Source organism: Perna viridis, chromosome 1, assembly GCF_037379345.1.
Source record: "Perna viridis isolate PV_CMFRI_1.1 ecotype Kerala chromosome 1, ASM3737934v1, whole genome shotgun sequence".
In the NCBI taxonomy this organism is placed as follows: Eukaryota; Metazoa; Mollusca; class Bivalvia; order Mytilida; family Mytilidae; genus Perna; species Perna viridis.
In genome coordinates, this window is record NC_142445.1 from 55,294,927 (window position 1) to 55,315,363 (window position 20,437).

Here is a 20,437-nt window from a genome sequence, read left to right on the forward strand (position 1 = left end):
TAATTTGAAAGGACATTACTTTTAAAGGTCAGCATGCCAAGAGCTTACAGAGAAACAGGAGTTATTCACCCTTCTTTTTCGCGGATTTTCTCTTGTCTCTCACGTCAGTATTCCTAACTAATCATATTTTCTTAATAATGTGAATTACCTTTCAATCTAAATGATGGAATTAGTTGATACTAATTACAAAAATTAAACTAACAAAAAAATAAATAAGATATTTAACTCCTGTAAAGTCAATTCTAAAAACTGTGTGATTTTGTTGAATAAATCAATGTTACAAATCGTATATGTGTTCGTACAGAAGAACTTTGTCAGGTTTATCTGACTTCACTGTAAAAGAAAAACTAATATATAAAATTACATCAACATAATAGTTTTAAAAATTTGACATATTAAATGTATTTTACAGTGGTACATTATAAGACACATAGTATTTTAAATATTCATAAAAAAAAAACGCGATTACTACTTAGTATGTCAAGATCACGACTTATCAAAAAGGCGATGGGGAGGCTTAATGAATACACATCCATTTTCTTTTGGACAAAACTGAAAAGAAAGATCTTGTAAACTATTATATCATGACTACATTTCCATGGTAGAGTTGTAATTGGTCTTTCATCTATTAATTATTGACTTTATTTATTTGCGTGAAACTAATTGCATAATATTAATTTCTTTTAATATAACTATAAAGAATGGGTATATATGTGTACGAGACGACAATCCGACCAAACAGGAAAACGTCCCAGACATAGAAAGACGTGCAGTCTTCAATAAAGATTATTTGTCACCTCCTGTAAGTATCATTATTCAACCGTCCGGAAACTTCTGCTGACATAGTAAGTCATGCTAACCACCTAATTATACTTAGATGAAAATTGGAAATGGTGTGTATCCTAACTGTACCGACATACTGAGATTTAAACAACCGAAGATGATAACAAGGTATCCTTGATTGTTGAACTGATTCACAAGTTCATGTTCGAAAAAGTTATAGAAGAGCAAATGCTACACAACATATAGACAGTTAAAGGAAGTGACTTGTGTCTTTTGCAGTGGCCTGTCGTTCTCATGAGATGTCCGAAGTTACGGGAACAGAACTCGACTTATTGTTCGTTCTCATGAGATGTCCGATGCTATGGGGGACAGAACTCTGTTGTTTATACAAGAAGTAATATAGTTATGTAGTGACTTATGGTAATTTGAGGCAACAGAAAGTAGTTTTCATTCATTTTCGACATTGCTTTATCACTCCCTGTCTTTACCATTTGTGTCCGTTTAAACGACCGGAATCTTGGGGGACACTGAGAAGCACGACTTCTAGTAACTCTCCATGTTTTTTTTAATTCTACCTTCAATTACCTAGTTCAAGTCATTTTCTTCAAAGAAAAAAAGCATATCAGGGTGTAATTTTAATGTTAAAAATGACTACTTCATTAGAGTGCATTCGAACTCGTTAATCAACGAAATTCAATAACTACCCGTTCATCACTTTGACACGTTGTCCTAAATCGAGTACAGTATTAATCACGTGTAATGTATTTTGTCTCCGGTTTGTGATATCAATACTTATACATGCACTTTGACACGTTAGAACTTAACACCTTATTAATAATAATAAAAAAAACAAAGTAACTGAGAAACCTAGGAGGTTTTTTTTTAATTAGTTAAGATTTTTAAGGTGAATGTTTTATATAAATTGTAACATGGATGGTTAGTTTACCAAACGCTGTGTCTGCTAACTTTAATATGTCAAATTTCAAGTCATTATGGACAGGTATATAATATTGTTATTATTAAACAAAGTCAAACAACCTACCACTGGGATGTATTCCATCGACTCTTTGTTCACACATAGATCCGTAGTATCCTATCATACACTGACAAATGTTCACATAATCTCCAAGTATATACCTAAAAAAAGAATATTAAAAGGTTAGAGAAAATATATAATGTGGGACAATGTCGTGAATGATGAGTACCCTGTTTTGTGGGTGAAACAGATGAGGGAGAAAATGACCTGAAATAAGTTGCTGTGACACTGATAACATGCCCGAATTGGATTTATATAGCATGATGTGATACTGTACCAAGTTTCATAATATTGCGACATTTCATCGGAACTAGACTTTAACAAAAAGAAAGAACGGTAAGACCCATTGGTCAATTAGCTTTGGTTCCGAAAAATGATCCAAAAAGGCAAGCAATAACAGGTATGAAAGTTAATAATGAAATATACATGAAATATTCAGAGCTTTATCGACGTGCAATTTGTTGTTAGCGCTTCATTTATAAATTTTATATATGATTTGTAAATTATAGAATATTATTTGAATTTGAAATTCAAATTGGAAAAAAGGATATTAAATCATGATTGTAAGTGTCATGAATTTATATTTTTAAGTTGCTTAATTCATGTTTATATTTTATTTATATTTACCATTAGTGGAAGGTTTTTAAACATAAAAAAGAATTATTGTATTTATTTAATTTAATAATATAAATCACTTCCTCTTTAGAAATTCAATTTCAGCTTTATTTATAACAATATTAACCAGGTTTCTGATTAATTAGACTTATCAATTGCTCAGATCAATTAATGCATGCAGTGACTGACAGGTCTAATTTTAATTTGATGGGGTTTATACCAAACTATACGTATAACAACATTGTGGGTTAATTCGTGATAAATATGAACTAGAGATTTGAGGACACACACACTTTGGATTGAGTACGTATAGGAAAAATTGCAACATGTTTTTTTTTCATGTGTTTTGAAAACGTATGTTTGTCAAATGTTTAGGATCGCGATGAAAAATATGTTTAGGACTATCGATTTAATTCATGAAACACAAATAAATTAAATTAATTTTGTAATTGTATGTTTTTCAAAGGACTTTGTATATGGAAGAGTAGGTTTTCAAATGATTTTGGAAATTATACGTTTTATGTGTTTTTTTTAGGATGTTCGCTTCTCTATTTAAAAAAAACAAGGATTTCAATAGGTTGTGAAATCTTTGCGATATTTCATGCTTGTACAAAATAATAGGATGGATAGTATGCTCGTTATTGAGATATAAGCATATAAACTTTTGGCGGGACACGGATTTCTCTAGATTTTCCATAGGTTTTGTCTTAGTGGATTTTACCTATTAAAACACCGAAGAAATAACAAGGATTTCATAAAAACAAACTTCTCAAAAAAGTTGTGTTTAAAACAAATTATGAAAAGAAATGTGTTAGTCTCTGTGCCAAAAATAGTAACACCAGGACATGGATAAAGCCAGAGGTGTCCGAAAATCTGACCAAAGTGCCTGAACATGACCTTGGTACATTCTTAATATGCACAAAAACGAATATTTCCGCATAGGTCCTAAACACATGTTTCTATGTGTTTTCAAACACATGAAAACATATGTCGCATTTTTCCTGTGTAGCTTGTAGATTTTATCCAACATTTAATTGCAGATTTATCTTTGTTGGCCTTTTTTGCTATGTTTTCTGTGTTGAAGTTTTGGCACTTAAAAGATCTTAGAGTTTTCATCATCCAGGACGTACTCTCATTTGTAACAAACCACTTTTGTGTGGACAAACAAAGACACTAATTATTGGGTCAATATATATGGGAAGCACTGGGAAACTGTCAGTAAATAGGGAATGTCTGTCCGTTTAGATATTTAGGCGCAGTAGAAAGCAATTGTCGTCGAAGACGTTACAAAAACGAAAAAGACATTTTATACGCCTCAGTTCTTATCGCCATGGAAACGTAATATCTTTTAAGCGTTAAAACAGACCAGAAACCTCCTTGATACATAGACAATTGTCAAATATTAAAATGGCAATTATCGAAGGTAATAACGACCTATCACCGAAAAAAAATTAACAAAAGCAAAATTGATGAAAATAAAAAAAAATCCAATTGTCTATAAAACTATAGGGTAAAAAAATCCTATACATTTCAACTTTTAATGTTGGTATAATAAATAATTCGGTTTGATCATTTGTTGTTTTCGTAATTTTACGACTTTTTTCTTCTATTTCAAATTCAATCACTTTGAAGAATAAAATATCATGGTTTATTACGCTGCAGAGAAAATATGCTCTGCCTTCTGTTGCCCAACATGAAAGCAAATACATTAAAACAACTTATTTTTATAGCACTCACCTGCAGCTTCCATTGTTTTGACACATATTTTTATCTATCATAGGGTTACAATGGGGTCCATACTGGCATTCAGCCCCGGAAAAGTTAGGAAAGCAGTGACACTTGTATTCAGAAAAATCCGCACTGGCATAACAGTTGCCCAGATAGGAACAATCGAATGTTGAGCAAGTCAATTTATTTTCAACTTCATGTTTGTTTTCCAGTTCGTAAGTAATATTGAATCCATAAACGTCAATCAAATGATCCAATACACGGAGATGTATGTTTCCCATCTCCTGGACGGCAAATCGAATGACCATATATGGTTTGTGGGCAACAATTGACCACACCTCATCTTTACAATTGACTGTTGCCAGCTTCCTCTCCCCAATATATTCGTCTTTGTTTGTATAGTGGTCGTATTCATAAACGTGAAAATATCCCTTTAGATAGTACTGGGTAAGATATAAAACTATCTTTAATTTCGGCTGTGCTTGTATAACCCATTCACAGAAAACTGGAGTTTTGAATGGTCCTGGAAAATTTGGTGATTGTATGACACCGCGACTCTCTGTAAGTTTGCCCCCGCATCGTTGATATTCTCCTTTACATATAGGCAGATAGTAAGTCAGTGCTATCGCAGCGACTACGAAAATTATACAACCATGCATAGCGCTTTAGTAAAACTAACATTGTCATAAACAATCAGCGTTTTCAAAGATGTCTGGAGAAGCCCAAGGTGTCGTGTCTACAAACAGAGTATAAATCTAATAAAAATCATACATATGTTTGCGCGCTGTATCATATATTATGACAAACAGCAACACTGTATGCAAATTATAAATGACATATCTAATGCCATTAGCAAGCTATTATATAATGGTTGTACTAAAATGTTATAAATTTCAGTGCTTGATCGATTTCATTACCTACAAATGACGCTTTAGAAAATGAAAATATGATATTAAGATAAACATAACCATAATCTGTTTGACATAGGTTTTGCATCAACGATTTGTCACATGAAACTGATTTCTTATTCAGCGTTAACAGCTTATTCGCCAATACCAATTACTACGGTTGTGAATCAACTTGATCAGACACCTGTCAAGTGATTAAAAACTATCTGCTGTGCTCCGGCAATACGGAGTATGCAGTTCATGGTATCACTGGTCAGTAGTTAGAAGTTATCTTTCAATATGATGTCAATGATTATCCGCAGAGAAAAACTGTTGAATAAGAAGACGTCTTCTGTAAAGAAGCGAATAGCTGTCACGTGTAGAATTAAAATGATTTAATATATTAGGTTTGATAAAATGTCGCGAAAATAACAACTTCCATCCAGATTTCGTTCCATTATTACCTTCTCTTACAGAAAACTCATTGTTAATGGCATACCCTGAAGCATGGAAGGCATGCTGATTAAATTCTATGAAGTTTAAAAGAACAAAATGATGAGTCCTTCCTAAATCTTGCCTTATATGCATCTTGCTTTATTTTTTTTTCACAAATAAGTGTCCCATATTCAACTTAAAAGTTCAGGATTCAGTTTTCATTATATTTGTTTAATGCGTTTTATTTGAACAGTAGAAGTTATCAGTTTTCCTTGTTTCAAATCAATCATTTTAACATATGGTCCACCTTCCCCTCGGCCTGATTTCGATGGATATAAATATTCTCGATTGCTGAAATTGAGTCCGATATCACACTGTATAGAAATCATCTGATCTGACAATAGTGAAATGTATCCATATCATTCTCAAGAAATGAAATATCTTATTATATCTTGTAATGCTTTAAAGGGTATTGACTCTCATTACGTACTGATTTAGACTTACTACAAGTATGTATTAAGTAGTATCCCACCTGTACGACATATAGACAGTGTGCTTACGCACTTTTTTCAGTAAGGACACGATCTATCTAAACTGAATATTTTTTGACTTTAAGATTGTTCGGGTTTGATAGATGTCCGATTTACCAAGGTCTCTTTACAAAGAGAAAATTATGTCTGAAATCGAAATATTTCACTCGACCGAACATAAACATATTTGGTCAACGTACGGAAAATCAGAATTTATCAGACTTAACAAAACTCTGCAAATTTATTTGTATTATAATATCCTTGGTAGCCTCCTCTTTGCTTAAATATATAACCAGTGTATCGGAATTATCACTCCGTGTGTGTGTGTGTGTGTGTGTGTGTGTGTGTGCCAAGGTCCAAAATACATTTCAACAGATATGACAAAACTTTGAACAATGTCTGGTTTAGATAAGTTTTCGGATTATTCAGGGTTTGGTTTAGACAGGTTTCGAATTAGTTCGTTTTAAACATGTTTCACTGCATAAAAATCGTGACAAGTCTATTATTAATTGTTGGAGAATTGTTCTTTATCTTAAAAGTCAATTTTAATTTTGTTCTTTTTATCAGAACACAGAAATTGATGAATGCAATATAAATATTAATATCCCTTTGATTAATCCTAAGTGCAGAAAAGTAATTTCGCAAATACACCCGTTTCAGCGCGGTTGTTAATCAATTTGAACTTTCGGTAACAATTAATTATATATTATTGCATCATAAGCATTATTTTTAGTTTATGCAAATAATAATTATTAAAGTGATCAAATAATTGATTTGGTAAATGGTTTAATTGATAAAAGTAAGAAATATTTGGTAAAATCAGCTTCACTTAGCTCTCCCGGGTGTGCCTTTTGGTTATAAAAAATCAGTTAAGTAATAAATATTCCATTTAAAACAATTCTTTGATGTACAGCTTCAGTTGTATCTTGGTCCATTACCTTTAAAAGACGGAAATCATTTTATTGCATGTTGTGAGTGCAACTTCACTATATAAGCTGGGGAATGTACTGAGCCAATGGAACCAAGTCTAAATTAAAGAAAATCTTTCAACTTTCTGCTAGTGTAGGTGTAGTTGTGAACTTATGTACTTTGTTGATAACAAAGCACTGAAAATATTTTGGAGCTATCGTTTTACCTTAAACGTTGGTTCTGCAAAAAGTCTATTTATACATTAAATTAAAAAAAATATAAGTAAAGTATCAACACAAACATTACTATGATTGCTGCTACAGGAGTATTTTAAGAACAATTATGTAACAATTATGGTAATACAAACAGAAGTCAAAATCACATGACGAAGCCATTAAGAGTTGGTAATATCGGATCATTAGTAATAGCCGTGTCAATAACATTGCTCTAACCTCACCTTCAACCTTAATAAAAGCCAAGTAAATTGACTCAGATAAGCTTTGAATTGTTAATCTTCTATTAATGCAGGTGCTTCACAAGGACTTCCACATATAAAGTTAAAATCGTACACAAGTATGCTAAGAACAAATGGTTTGAAATCGGATAAAAATTATTTGTGAAAAGATTTTTTTTACTTAAAGATTTAACTATTTAACTATTTTAATTTGTAAATAAACTAACAATTAACTTATCTATTATCAGCGCTATATCCTCTTCATGTAAAAATTAACAAATTGATGGTTCATATCTGTGATCATTTAATTAAAAAGTCCGTTGCAACAGTATCTTTAAGTTTCCGTCATCTTAATAGTCTTTTACTCCTTCATTTTCTTTTCGCTTATAACACTTGATAAATAAATATGTATGCTACCAAAGGCAATGTAGTAAATGCATGTGCACATAATTCGTTTTGATACAATCTAATGCAACAGCACGCTCTCTTGGTCCCATTACACAATAAGACTCATATTTAGGTTAATAATACACAAGCAAAATGGTCATTTGTTCCCAAATTTAAATCATTGTGACTGCGTAAAATTCCGGTATATATTACAATACTTGTTGAGTTGCTTTTCAATAAGGGTGTGATGTTTGGGTAAAATGACCAAGCCTTTGTGGTAAGATAGCCAACCAACAGATGAATCAGACAGCAGCGAGCTTACTATAATGATTCATCGTATAACTTTTTCACAACTATAGAAAGTACATATTAGTATTCTACCTACATGTAAACGTTTTTACTGGTTTGACAATTGGACATTTCCTGCATGGTTTTGTCGGGATTTACTATATACCGAAGGTCAAGTCACAGCGTAAAATAAGGCATGTTTCGGTTGCTGTAGGATTTAAGATTTTTACATTCATCAAAGTAGCCATGTTAATTAAGTCAAGCACGATGTTTCTGAAGTAGCTGCTTTTACCATAGATACACTTATATAGGAGTGTGTGGTGCAGCAAATAACCCACCCTCCAACCATAGGTACACTTATATAGAAGTGTGTGGGGCAGCAAATAACCCACCCTCCAACCATAGGTACACTTATATAGGAGTATGTGGGGCAGCAAATAACCCACCCTCCAACCATAGGTACACTTATATAGGAGTATGTGGTGCAGCAAATAACCCACCCTCCAAACACAGGTACACTTATATAGGAGTATGTGGTACAGCAAATAACCCACCCTCCAAACACAGGTACACTTGTATAGGAGTGTGGTACAGCAAATAACCCACCCTCCAACCACAGCTACACTTATATAGGAGTATGTAGTGCAGCAAATAACCCACCCTCCAAACACAGGTACACTTATATAGGAGTATGTGGTACAGCAAATAACCCACCCTCCAAACACAGGTACACTTATATAGGAGTATGTGGTACAGCAAATAACCCACCCTCCAACCACAGCTACACTTATATAGGAGTATGTGGTACAGCAAATAACCCACCCTCCAACCACAGCTACACTTATATAGGAGTATGTAGTGCAGCAAATAACCCACCCTCCAACCACAGCTACACTTATATAGGAGTATGTAGTGCAGCAAATAACCCACCCTCCAAACACAGGTACACTTATATAGGAGTATGTAGTGCAGCAAATAACCCACCCTCCAACCACAGCTACACTTATATAGGAGTATGTTGTGTAGCAAATAACCCACCTTCCAACCATAGGTACACTTATATAGGAGTATGTGGTACAGCAAATAACCCATCCTCCAAACACAGGTACACTTATATAGGAGTATGTGATGCAGCAAATAACCCACCCTCCAAACACAGGTACACTTATATAGGAGTATGTGATGCAGCAAATAACCAACCCTCCAAAGTCGGAATATTGAATCATGAAGGGAACAGTGGTGGGCTAGGTCCGTGACTCAGGAAAAGATGAACATTAGTTTTACTAACTATTGACACTTGTAACGGATTTCTAGGCGCCACACCAAGCTGTATAATATATGAACAGGGAGGATCATAAATATAATAAAACTTACTCTCCTTGTTACTTTTTTTTTCACCTTCGTCACTTAAATAGACATTTGTTTGGAAACAGACTTTACTTTCTTTATCTACTTTATTTCTCAGATCTCAGAAACAAGCGGTCTATATTCTATGGTTACAAAAAAAAAGCTTTTATGAGCTGACCATGCAGTAGTTTAACATAATATTATTTCTTCTATCACTCTATACATGTACAATTACTTGTAAGAGTGAAGGCTAAATACAGCAGAAGGTATACTGAATCTATAAGCGAATTAAATTTTGTAGTGATTTAAACAGATTATCACACATAAATCCTTTGTTTCAATTACACGAAGTCCGTGCTTATGTACAAGGTTCTATAAGTATTTTAATCAATTTCTTCCATAGATTAAATTGTTTATACTTAAAAGCCAGCTAAACGGCTATAGGTACGGCTCTGTTTATCTTGTAAGTTGAAAAGACTGATTCGTCAATATAATCGATTTTTTCTTCAAAGTGAAAGTCACGGAGTAGTATAGTTTATATCAGAATAGAAATTCGAGGACCTGAAATGACCCTTAATCTTAAATATAGTTTGATAATAAAAATTCGACACCTACATTATACATGAACTCCTATCTTAGTGACCAGAAAATTTCTAACCAGTTTCATGGCTACAAATCATTGTTATTCAGTATACATGTTGAGAATTTGAATTTAAGGAACAATTAATACCTTTATGGCATCAAGATTCTTTATAAAGAAATGGTAATTCCAACACATATAATAATAAAAGAGAGATGTGAGAAAACGACTTTACAAGACGGTGACCACAAGAAGTAAAATACCGACCGCACACAACAAAAGGTCTGCAACGAAAAGAAAAAATAAAACTGCCAAACGAGTACCTGACTCGGTTCAGGTGTATAAAATACAGTTCAATTCGCATTTGAAATAAAAAAAAAAAAACCCAAAATCATAATGATGATGAATGAAAAGATTTGCATATAGCATTTGAAAGCAAATAACGAAATAAAGGAAGTGTTTTAACCGGAAATTTGTTACCATCGAGGCAGTTACACATATCTGAGCGGTATTCTGTAAAATTTTTCATTTATACCAATTCAGTAGATCATGAAAGTTACTTACCAAATATAATTACCATGAAATCAAGTGTCAATGATATAGCATTTGAAAGCAAATAACGAAATGAAGTAAATGCTTTTTTGTTTATTGTGGTTTTTTTATTTTATATTTTATACCAATATATTACAAAATATATGGTTTCTTGGCTATTTTTATTGAAACTACCGTATATTAATTGGAAAAAAATGAGGACAAAACCATTTCTTGATTAAGATGTCTTGTCTTACCACATACGTGTATTCTTAGATATTCCAGTTATAAGTTTAAAAGTTGAATTTTGTAATAAATAATTGATTCAATAATTGATGTTACTGTCTAGACGATTCTATACAGATCGTACGATTTCACCTGTCTCTGTCTATAAAATACCACGTTCTAAGAAGGTTTCTTCCTTTCTCAATATTTTATAACCCACTATAATAGGCAGAGCAAGTTCTAGAGAATTTTACATTGCTGGATAGTTGTCCTAACTACCGACCAGTTCAAAACGTATGTAGCTGTAAGATAGCACTGTGTGTACGTTCAATTATTTTATTCGTCTCAAGTAAGATCTTAATTTCTCTTAAAATTTCCTTGTTTTAACATTTTCTTCATTGACTATACGGTTCTTATCTTTTATTGCCCTTTTTCACCATGGTCAAGACGTGTGTCAACTTTTTCATCATGGTCAAGACATGTGTCCACTTTATTATTTTTTTTCAGCTAACTGTTATACTTACAAAGAAACTTTTGTTTAAAATTCTCGGAGATGAAATGATTACAAATTACTTGACCTAATATAGAAAATTGTCTTGTCTGCGCAACATCGGTAAAATATGGAATATCGTTAGATGAACATAAAAATTTGATTGAATCCGTTGAATCAACAGTAATGTTAATGGCTGATCTGCCGGGTGAGCAAATACTCAATTTTATAACTGCTATAAACATGATATCAGTATTGCTCAGTCCAGGTGCCATAATCTAACTTTTGTTTGATTTCTTACGGGATCACAAACACTCATTTTATTCTCTTTGTATAAAGGCTTTAAAGTTTAAACGGAATTTTAATCAAGTTGGTTATATTGTTAGTCACAATGTTTCCGATATATATATATAATTTACAATTAATCATAATAAAGCATGTATATCATCTACACGTGGAATTATAAAATCTGTTGTATATGATCCACAGTGACAGTTATTTACTCGGTAAATAATTGATATAGTTTTTTTCATAAATAGAGCAATATGGAAGTAAATAGATGAAAGTTCAATTTGTTTCTCTACCTATTTGCTACACCGGACTTCCCTAGCATACTACCCAAGAATTTATATCACAACATGTACGTCCTATCTACCTGATTGTACATGTATGTATATGATAACAAAACAGGTAATACTTACACGGTCATGAAGCCTCTGAAGCATAACTTATGCAGAATCCCAAATAAACACAGATTTTACACTTATCTTTATGACATTTATACATGTACTTGTGGACGACGTACTAATTCATAATGGTCAATACAGCTAACGCATGCGCCGAATGACCATTTTTATCGATATCTGACCAGTGGAAATACGTTTGATAATACAAACAAATACATGAACAACCCGTACCTTGAGAGATTATAATAAATAATATAATACACAACGGGCGATTTAATAATAGCATTACATTATAACATCCCAGAGTGGACAAACCCTGTAATCTATATGGTTATAAAGTGGACAATAGTTTACCAAGGGTTAGGTGTGAGCCAGTTATCAAGGATATTATGTGTAGGAGTTTCGTTTGTTGTTTCACATTTCAGTTTTAGAACTATTTGCATGCCTATTCGTTTATTTAATTGTACCATTTCTACTACGAACAAGAGTAAAGCAACTAACACTACCATATGTCTGCTCCCTTTGGAAATTTAGTTTACATATTTATTTTTCAAGAGGAGAAAAGTTCATGATATAATATATAATCTTGTTATCTACAATAGGATGACTATTAGGATGTTTAAAATATTAAATTATTTGGGCTTAATTACTACAAAGTATAAGTAACTCAATCACCTGTTCTGTAATATAATTAAACTGAACATTTTAATTCGAACACTAGCTAAAATAAAGAGAGCCATGACAAAATCTATTATCATAATAAGGTGCATTCGCCAAACCATAAAAAAATTATGAGATACAGACGGTATTGAGTACAGCTCTGTCTTAAAATTAGTCAGAATCATTCATGCATTTCTTAACGGAAAGGAAATCTAATAGAAACTGTGTATCATAATAAGATGGCCACAGGAGATATAGTAACACTAAAAGTTTTGGTTGCGTTCTACAACAGAAAAAGTACAGCAAAAATTTCCTGCCAAATTTACACTACAACCCTCAAAAACATTTCACGGCATAAAGCAGAGGAAATAAACACAGTAAGTATTGTTTTTAGGACATAGCAAATGCATTTGAACAGTTTCTTCGATTATCTTTGGATATGACGAATCACCGCCCCTGCCTTGTTTTAAACAGACCCATACTTAAGTGTAAAGTTGGTCAGTTCTACCAATCTGACCACACTGACGTCATCTGTCGTATACGTAATCTGTCCGATGTTCTTCAAATCAAGGTTACTGCAATGAGTAGCCGATGCAATTTGTTCGCAGTATTTGAACAATCTTGACGCACATGTTTTCTCCATATTTATTAAACATACATTATTAATTATTCCATTGTAGTTTAAACAAAGTGCAGGAAAGTCATCTGGCATTTGGAATTAAGAACGTCTAGAGGTCAGTTAGAAGTTTTCATAACAACTCAACTCAAATTGATACAAGACGGAACCAATCATATAGATATAGACAGGAAATCGATGAGAAGATAGGAAAACGTGGCTCTGTTAGTATGTATCAAATAAAAAGTCATGATTAAAGGTTATGTTGATAGTCAAGATGTGAAAAGTCAGAGTTACTCCTGCTGGAGCATGTGCACTGCAATAAACAAATTTCTTTCTAATCATAAACAATAATTATTAAAATGATACACGTAAACAACTACATGTAGGATACTAAGTGTCAACACTGTTTGAACAATTTTAGTCAAACTATTTGTGTACCCCAACCTCTTCTTTCCATCCGACTTAGTGGCTTGACAGCGATCTTACCTTTAAAAGCTTCATTAAGCATATGTTTAGTTAAAGACTTTAATTGAAAGATTAATTAAGCGTCATGCTCTTAGGGCTTTCATATTCACAGGTCATTTGAGTTTGTTGTCTTAAAATTCCCCATTACCTTCTTCATCAACTAAGAATTTTTTTTTTCAGATTAAAATTTGACTGAACCAGAAACAAGATACATGTGAAAAAATACAGCTAAATAATTCATAGGATGGTCACATCCTGGTATTTTCCTTTCGTTAAATTTATCTATCTTTAGATATATAATACGATCGAATCTACTCTTTAGACAATGAGAAGCAGTGCAACATCTGAAATAATTGTAAAGATGTGAAATAGGAACGTTTTTAAACTTCAGCAGAATATAATCATTTACGCAACTTGAATGCCTTCAAAACTCTGTACAGAACATTATATTATACTCGACATGTACGTGTGGTGGTGGATACCTATACATATAAATGTGTTTTCGTTACCGCTTCACTTCTTACTTTTCTAAGTTTGAATTTACATACAAAATAATAAATAGAAGTACATGTTTTCGTGTTGTAGTATATTATGGGATATGATATATTTTGTAACATATTGCCTTGCAACGTAGGCTTTTGATACACAGAAAGTAATAAAAACCAAGCGGGTTTCTGTGTAAAGATATATTAGTTTTTATACTGCAACCTTTATTTGAGTAGTCAAAATATTACAGTGCACAGCCTCGCATTTTCCAGCGGTTCTAAACCTCGTTCATATTTCAGCTTTATGTTAAGTCAGTGTGCAAAATATATATAATATACCGTTGTATGCTATCTAACTTCTTAATATTTCAAATAATACCGCGCTGAACAGTTTCAAAATTCAGACATAATAATAATTTCAAATTAAGTAAAACAAGGATACTCACTTGTCTGTGTTGAAGTTAAAATTGAAAAACCATCATGTTGAACTATTTCCAACATATGTCACATGCATGTTCACAAAAGTTTTTAACCGCATTGTTAATATCAAAAGAGTAGACATCAAACTCAAAAATTGATGTTTACATTTAAAGAAAAACTGATCAAATGACATCGTTAAATAAAAATAAGGATAAAAATAAGGACACCTGTTTCCTTTTTAGTATACAAAATACAACATTATAAATAAATTATATTTGTCTGACTTGCATGTTATTGATTTGACAACTATACGATACTAATGTCCTATGCTGTGTTAAATCCAACAGGGTACTCTATTTCAAGCTCACGCATGATAATTTGCTGCTCAACTCTCATCGTATTCTATTCTAATTTTTAAGAATTCACAAATTATACAACTAACAATTTTAGATTGGTTTATTTATCATTGTGTTCATTTAAAGAGTGTGGTACGCACGACCAGTCAGTTCATTAATAGGAATGAACGCTATCTTTTCCTGAATTTTTAGATGTGTAAAATCGAAACATTCATGCACTCACAAATCTTACATGAAGGTTGGACTTTTATGGCAGGTTTGTGAATGAATGGTCGATTTTATACAGCAAAAATTTCTGGAAAAACAGTGTTTGATCCTTATAATTCCAATCCTAAACTATTTGAAGTATTTTATAGTATTTTTTTGTTTGTTTTTGTTTTGTTTTGTTTTTGTTTTAATTTGTGTATTTTTTTAAGCTATATTAAGATATAGCTTTCGCTGGCCGGACTATTCATTCTGGTAGGATTAATCCTGCCAGGAGGAATGACCAGGCCAGTGAAAGCTATAATTTTATATAGCCTAGCTGGCCGATTGGTCCAAGGCGCTGGACTATGTGCAAGCGTGGTTGCCATGGATGTCAGCGGTACGAGTTCGAGTTCCGCGAAGGGAACGACCAAAATTTGTATCGCAAGTTTGACAGTTCTAACGTCGTTGGGAATTGTTAGCGATTAAGAGTCGTTTATACATATATATATATACATATACATATATAAGGGTCTCAAAAATTCCCAACAATGTTAGAACTGTCAAATTACGACAGGAAAACACAAGTAAACAAACAAATCGGATAAAACCAAAGTCAGCGAACATAGACCAGATTCACCGGAAGGATAATCATTCTCTGATTTTTAATGAAAAATATAAAGTTTACATGGAACTGTCCTATCATTTCTTCTAGCATAATCATGCTAATTAAAATTTCTAAGGTTTTATTCAAAATGAAGTGCCTTCCATATGAAACATAGTTAAGTAAGTGTTAAATTGTTCTTCCTCATGTTTTTCTTGTCTTATGTCTATTTGCAAAAAATTTTCATGAAAGAGTTAAGAGAGCACTAAATCATCTGAATCAGTCTTAACACATCGTAAGTGACTTTTCAAAATGACGAAAAGTGGTGTGTCCGACTAATCAAATTGAATACGGTCATAAATCTATATATTTAGAAATGTGGAAAGTTGCTTTTCAGTAAACAAAAGAAAACTATTTGCATATTTTTAGGATTAAAAAAAAATATGTAAATTGATTCAATAAAACTTTCACTTGTGTAGCATTTCTAAGGACATGTTAAATAAACAGTTTCCCGCAAAGAAAATAAGGTGAGTCTACGAAGATCGGACAGAAAAGTAGTCTTGAACTATAAATAGCCATTTTCTCTATTTTCACTTTCGTTTTGCATTTATCAAACCAACCTTTTCAATGGAACATTTTTATGTTATTATGTTAGGTTTTCTTTTAAAAATGTTTTTCATCTTACAGTGTGATGTTTGCTCTATTTTATAAGTCATTGTTCATATCTTTTGACAAAACATTAGTTTGTAGAGAGGCAAAAAGAAAATGCATTATATTTTTACAGCATCCATGTTTTCACGTACAACCTTTCAGGGATATGCAATGCGATACTGGTACCAAAACAACATTCAGACGACAGCTGCAAATATTTCAAACAAGCAAATGATTGCCTTTCCTATCTTAGAGAAGCTATGCTTCGACTTGGATAATACAATCAGAGTTATATTTTTTAAGGCTGTAAGGTTCTTGACAACAGCGACATATTATGGAACAGTGGAGATACACGAACGTACAGGTTAGGAACCACTAATTCCACTTCCCATAGCTATAGGCTTCTATGCTAATTTCATAGTATTCAATGGCTTCTCTGGACTTTACCTTAACTTTAACCTGCAGAGGACTATATATCAGAATGATTCTACATGTCAGCTCACAATCCTCAGAATGGCATGTGGGGTTTGCAGACTTGCAGTGCAGTACTGGTCACCGGAAGGGAACGGTCTATAAATAGCATGGGAAATCCCAGTGTTTTCACAAAATAGGTGTACATTTCGAAATTATTTTGGAGATAAGACTTCACACCAAAAGAAGCAAAATGCACCTATAAAGTGTACAGAAATGTTTTTCCTTTCAGAAACAGCTTCAATTTAAAAAAAAAATGAGAACTTTTTCACAGCACTATGAGGAACAGGGGGTAATTTCTGCGTATGACTTTTTGCGTACGTTCCAAATGCTCATTTGGTTGAATTGGTGGTCTGTATTCTACATCCACGTGTTTCCCGAAGTTTTTAAAAACATCACATTCACTTCTTTCAATAGGTTAAAAAGAATAGAAAAAGACTTGAAAACTATCAAAAAAGATGAATTTATTTTTACTGAAACGTAATCTTAACCTATATAATTTTTTCATTTCTTTGATTGTAGGAAAAGATGAATTTTCCCCGTAAGGACAGTCACTTTTTCTTACTTCCGGGAAATGACTTTTTTCGTTAGTATATTGGAGAACCTTAAGGGAAATTTAGAATGTACACGTAATAATCGTAGAGCTCACATCTTTTCGCGGTGCTCGCTATAAATATCGAACTTTCCAAGCGTAATGAATTTTGATGTTTCTCCTATACACATATTTTCCCTTTTACACTCGGTCTTTGTTAGAGAACTGTGTTACTGTGAGACAATTTTATCATTCTTCTCATAGTGTATGAACGATGACTGTCAGCACTGTATATTATATAACATGAATACGTTCATTCCATAGAACATTCATCAATATAACTAATCTATGATGACAAATATAATATTTAATGATATTGCAATACTCTGGTTTGTGGGCCAAAGTCATTTGATTTACAAACAGGTTTAAATCTGAGCAGGTTGTAGTCTCTCTCTCTATTTTTTTTTATTTTTTCCTATCATTTTTCTAATCTAGAATTATAAATATTTTTTCTCCTGCATTGGTGCTTTATGCTAAATGATTTTTTGATACGTACATAGCGTTCTAGATTCAACAACCCATTAACCAACTTTCAGTATTGTCCTTGAGAATGATATGTAGTGTACATACTGCAAAAGTATTACATAAACTTCAGCATACATACCTACTATCAACATAAAACAAAAAAGATTGACAACCAAAACTCTACCTTCTTCTTCAAAAATCCGAATACTCCGAAAAAAAATCCACTTCATCGTCTAATAGATAAGAAAATCGTCCTATTTTTCAGACAAACGTATCGGCATTCTAAAGGAATCGTACTGTGTAATCATGATACTCGACGATTTGTTTCTATTCTACAATTAAGTCAACTTCATAGCCGATCTTGATAAAAAGGACATTTTCATCAAACTTAAATGCCATGTTGTTCTTGAGAAATCATTATTTTCAACATAAGAAATCATGTTGACTTTTCCTTGTACCTTGATCTGCTACTGAATATCCCCTCATTACTCATAACTAAACTGCATGAAAAAATGAGAAAACTTTATATTCCTTTTTATCCGTTGACTTTGAGGAATCATTTCACTTGTTCTGTTTCTGCATACTGCAATTATATCCTTCTATTTATAAAGCTATTCAAAAGATGTTAGGTGCACTTGCTTTTGTATCTTGAAAACAACTAATAGGAGTTTGGAGCCGAATTATGTAACCTTTTGATAAAGATATGAAAAAAAACTTGTTTATTGGTTTTGCTTCTTGAGGAAATCGTTTTTGGACTGTCAGCTTTCTTCTTGAGAAAGTCATTTTTGAACTGTCAGTTTTCTTCTTCAGGAAATCGATTTTGGACTGTCAGTTTTCTTCTTAAGGAAATCGTTTTTGAACTGTCAGTTTTCTTCTTGAGGAAATCATTTTTGGACTGTCAGTTTTCTTCTTGATGAAATCGTTTTTGGACTGTCAGTTTTCTTCTGCTCTAGATATGACATCTTGGCAAGAATTTCTAGAAAAGCATTGACCTCTAATCGTATCTTGTTCCATGCTCAGTTTTTGTTAGAGTCTGGGCGATGATTTCAATGTTTCTTTCGTGTGTTATTTATTAGCAAATTTCTTTCCGTATTTTTGCGTCGCCTTTGACTACCAAATGTCTTATTTCATAACAACCTCTGTTTCCATTGAGCATGTTTTCATTGTTTGCAACCTTTTGAACGAATCAATCAATAAGGTTCTTTGTAAAAATTCAGCCAGTGATATACTCATAACCTTGAATTATAAAAAAGATAAATTAAACCTTGACAGAATAGAAGCCAATCTTTTTTTCAATAAATCTTATATGAGATTGATGATAGTGCTATTTTATAACTAAAAGAAATTTCCACATACAGACATTTTTTAATCAACAAATACAAATTAGAGCAGTGGAATATAGTGTACTATAAGTATCATCAGATAAGCTTTTACTTCAAATGACTTTTGGAAACAGTTATTAATAGCAATAACTCTTTACATCTTCAGTCCCATAGTAATAGTCATTAAATTTTGGCTTCAAATATCAATATCAATATACAACAAGCAGTGATATTTAAAAAAATGAGTTTTATTTTATCTATCTTAAGTTATTTTTCATATATATTTCAATTATCAGGATAGAAGCAAAAACTGCAAAAAATCTTCCAATTTGATCTTTCTACATTATCAACTCCCGTAATGATTCGTTAAGACAACTTAAGCCGGAAGCTAATTCAGTAAGCACTGTCAATGTCTCTGGCAACATTCTATCATTCCCTGCATATGTATTTTTATGTTATATCTGATCGCTATATCACACCTGTCGAAGATATGAGTATCTGCTGTATCTGTTGTATCGTGCCACACTTCTTAAAAATAAGCATTTAGAACAAGGCTTTCTCTTCAAAAGTTTTACGGTCGACATCATGAACTCCTTGATAGTCATGAAGTGGATATCATAAAAAAAGATTTGATCACAATGTCGTAGTTACCTTTTGCTTTAACCTGAAATTGACATCATATAAGGAACTCGGCAGGTGTTTCTCGAAAGGGGAGAGGACAGTTTCTTCATCACTGCACATTGTTTATAAGTTTTTGATGGAATCCAAACTGCTCATTTAATCTTTAGTTTACTACTTTACTACTTTAAATATTGCATGTTGTGAAACGTTGGAAGAAACCGGTGTTAGCAAATTTGACATTTCCAGTGCAAGTAGGGACTTTAATCCTGGTTGTGTGAACAATGTCAAATATTGTACGCATCCATTTTGTGCGGTGTCTGAGTATTACGTTGTTTGTAACAGTTTTTCTAAGCTTATAATGTAAACGTTTATTAATGTTTTTTTTTTAAATACGGTCATTATTTTGAGGTATTGTATATCCGTGTTTTTTATGGACATCCCTAGAAAACGTGTTTATTATATGATTGACTTCTTGCGCGATGTTATAATTTACCACTGTGTTTCCGTCCGTCCACACATAGAACTAAAAACATTTACATTTTAGTACAATGCTTGTAGTTAAATTTGTTGTCTTTAGCTTTTTAAAGACCTAAAATTCGAAAGACATTATGT

At 32.5% G+C, this 20,437-nt stretch overlaps 1 protein-coding gene across 4 annotated transcripts in view; it reads right to left on the reverse strand.

The window, feature by feature from the left end:
* Positions 1–14,725, reverse strand: part of LOC148629443 (uncharacterized) — a 47,587-nt gene extending 32,862 nt beyond the window's left edge. For 3 of the 4 annotated variants that reach the window (XM_088551250.1, XM_088551251.1, XM_088551248.1), the window contains exons 1-3: positions 14,587–14,725; positions 4,172–4,898; positions 1,826–1,920 (exon numbers count right to left, since the gene is read on the reverse strand). In XM_088551250.1, the coding sequence (XP_088407376.1) occupies positions 1,826–1,920; positions 4,172–4,821 (745 nt within the window). In that variant the 5' untranslated portion in view covers positions 4,822–4,898; positions 14,587–14,725. Of the gene's footprint in view, positions 1–1,825; positions 1,921–4,171; positions 5,013–14,586 lie in introns of those variants that run through there. The other variant, XM_088551249.1, reaches the window with a different exon arrangement.
* Between the last annotated feature and the right edge of the window lie 5,712 nt (positions 14,726–20,437).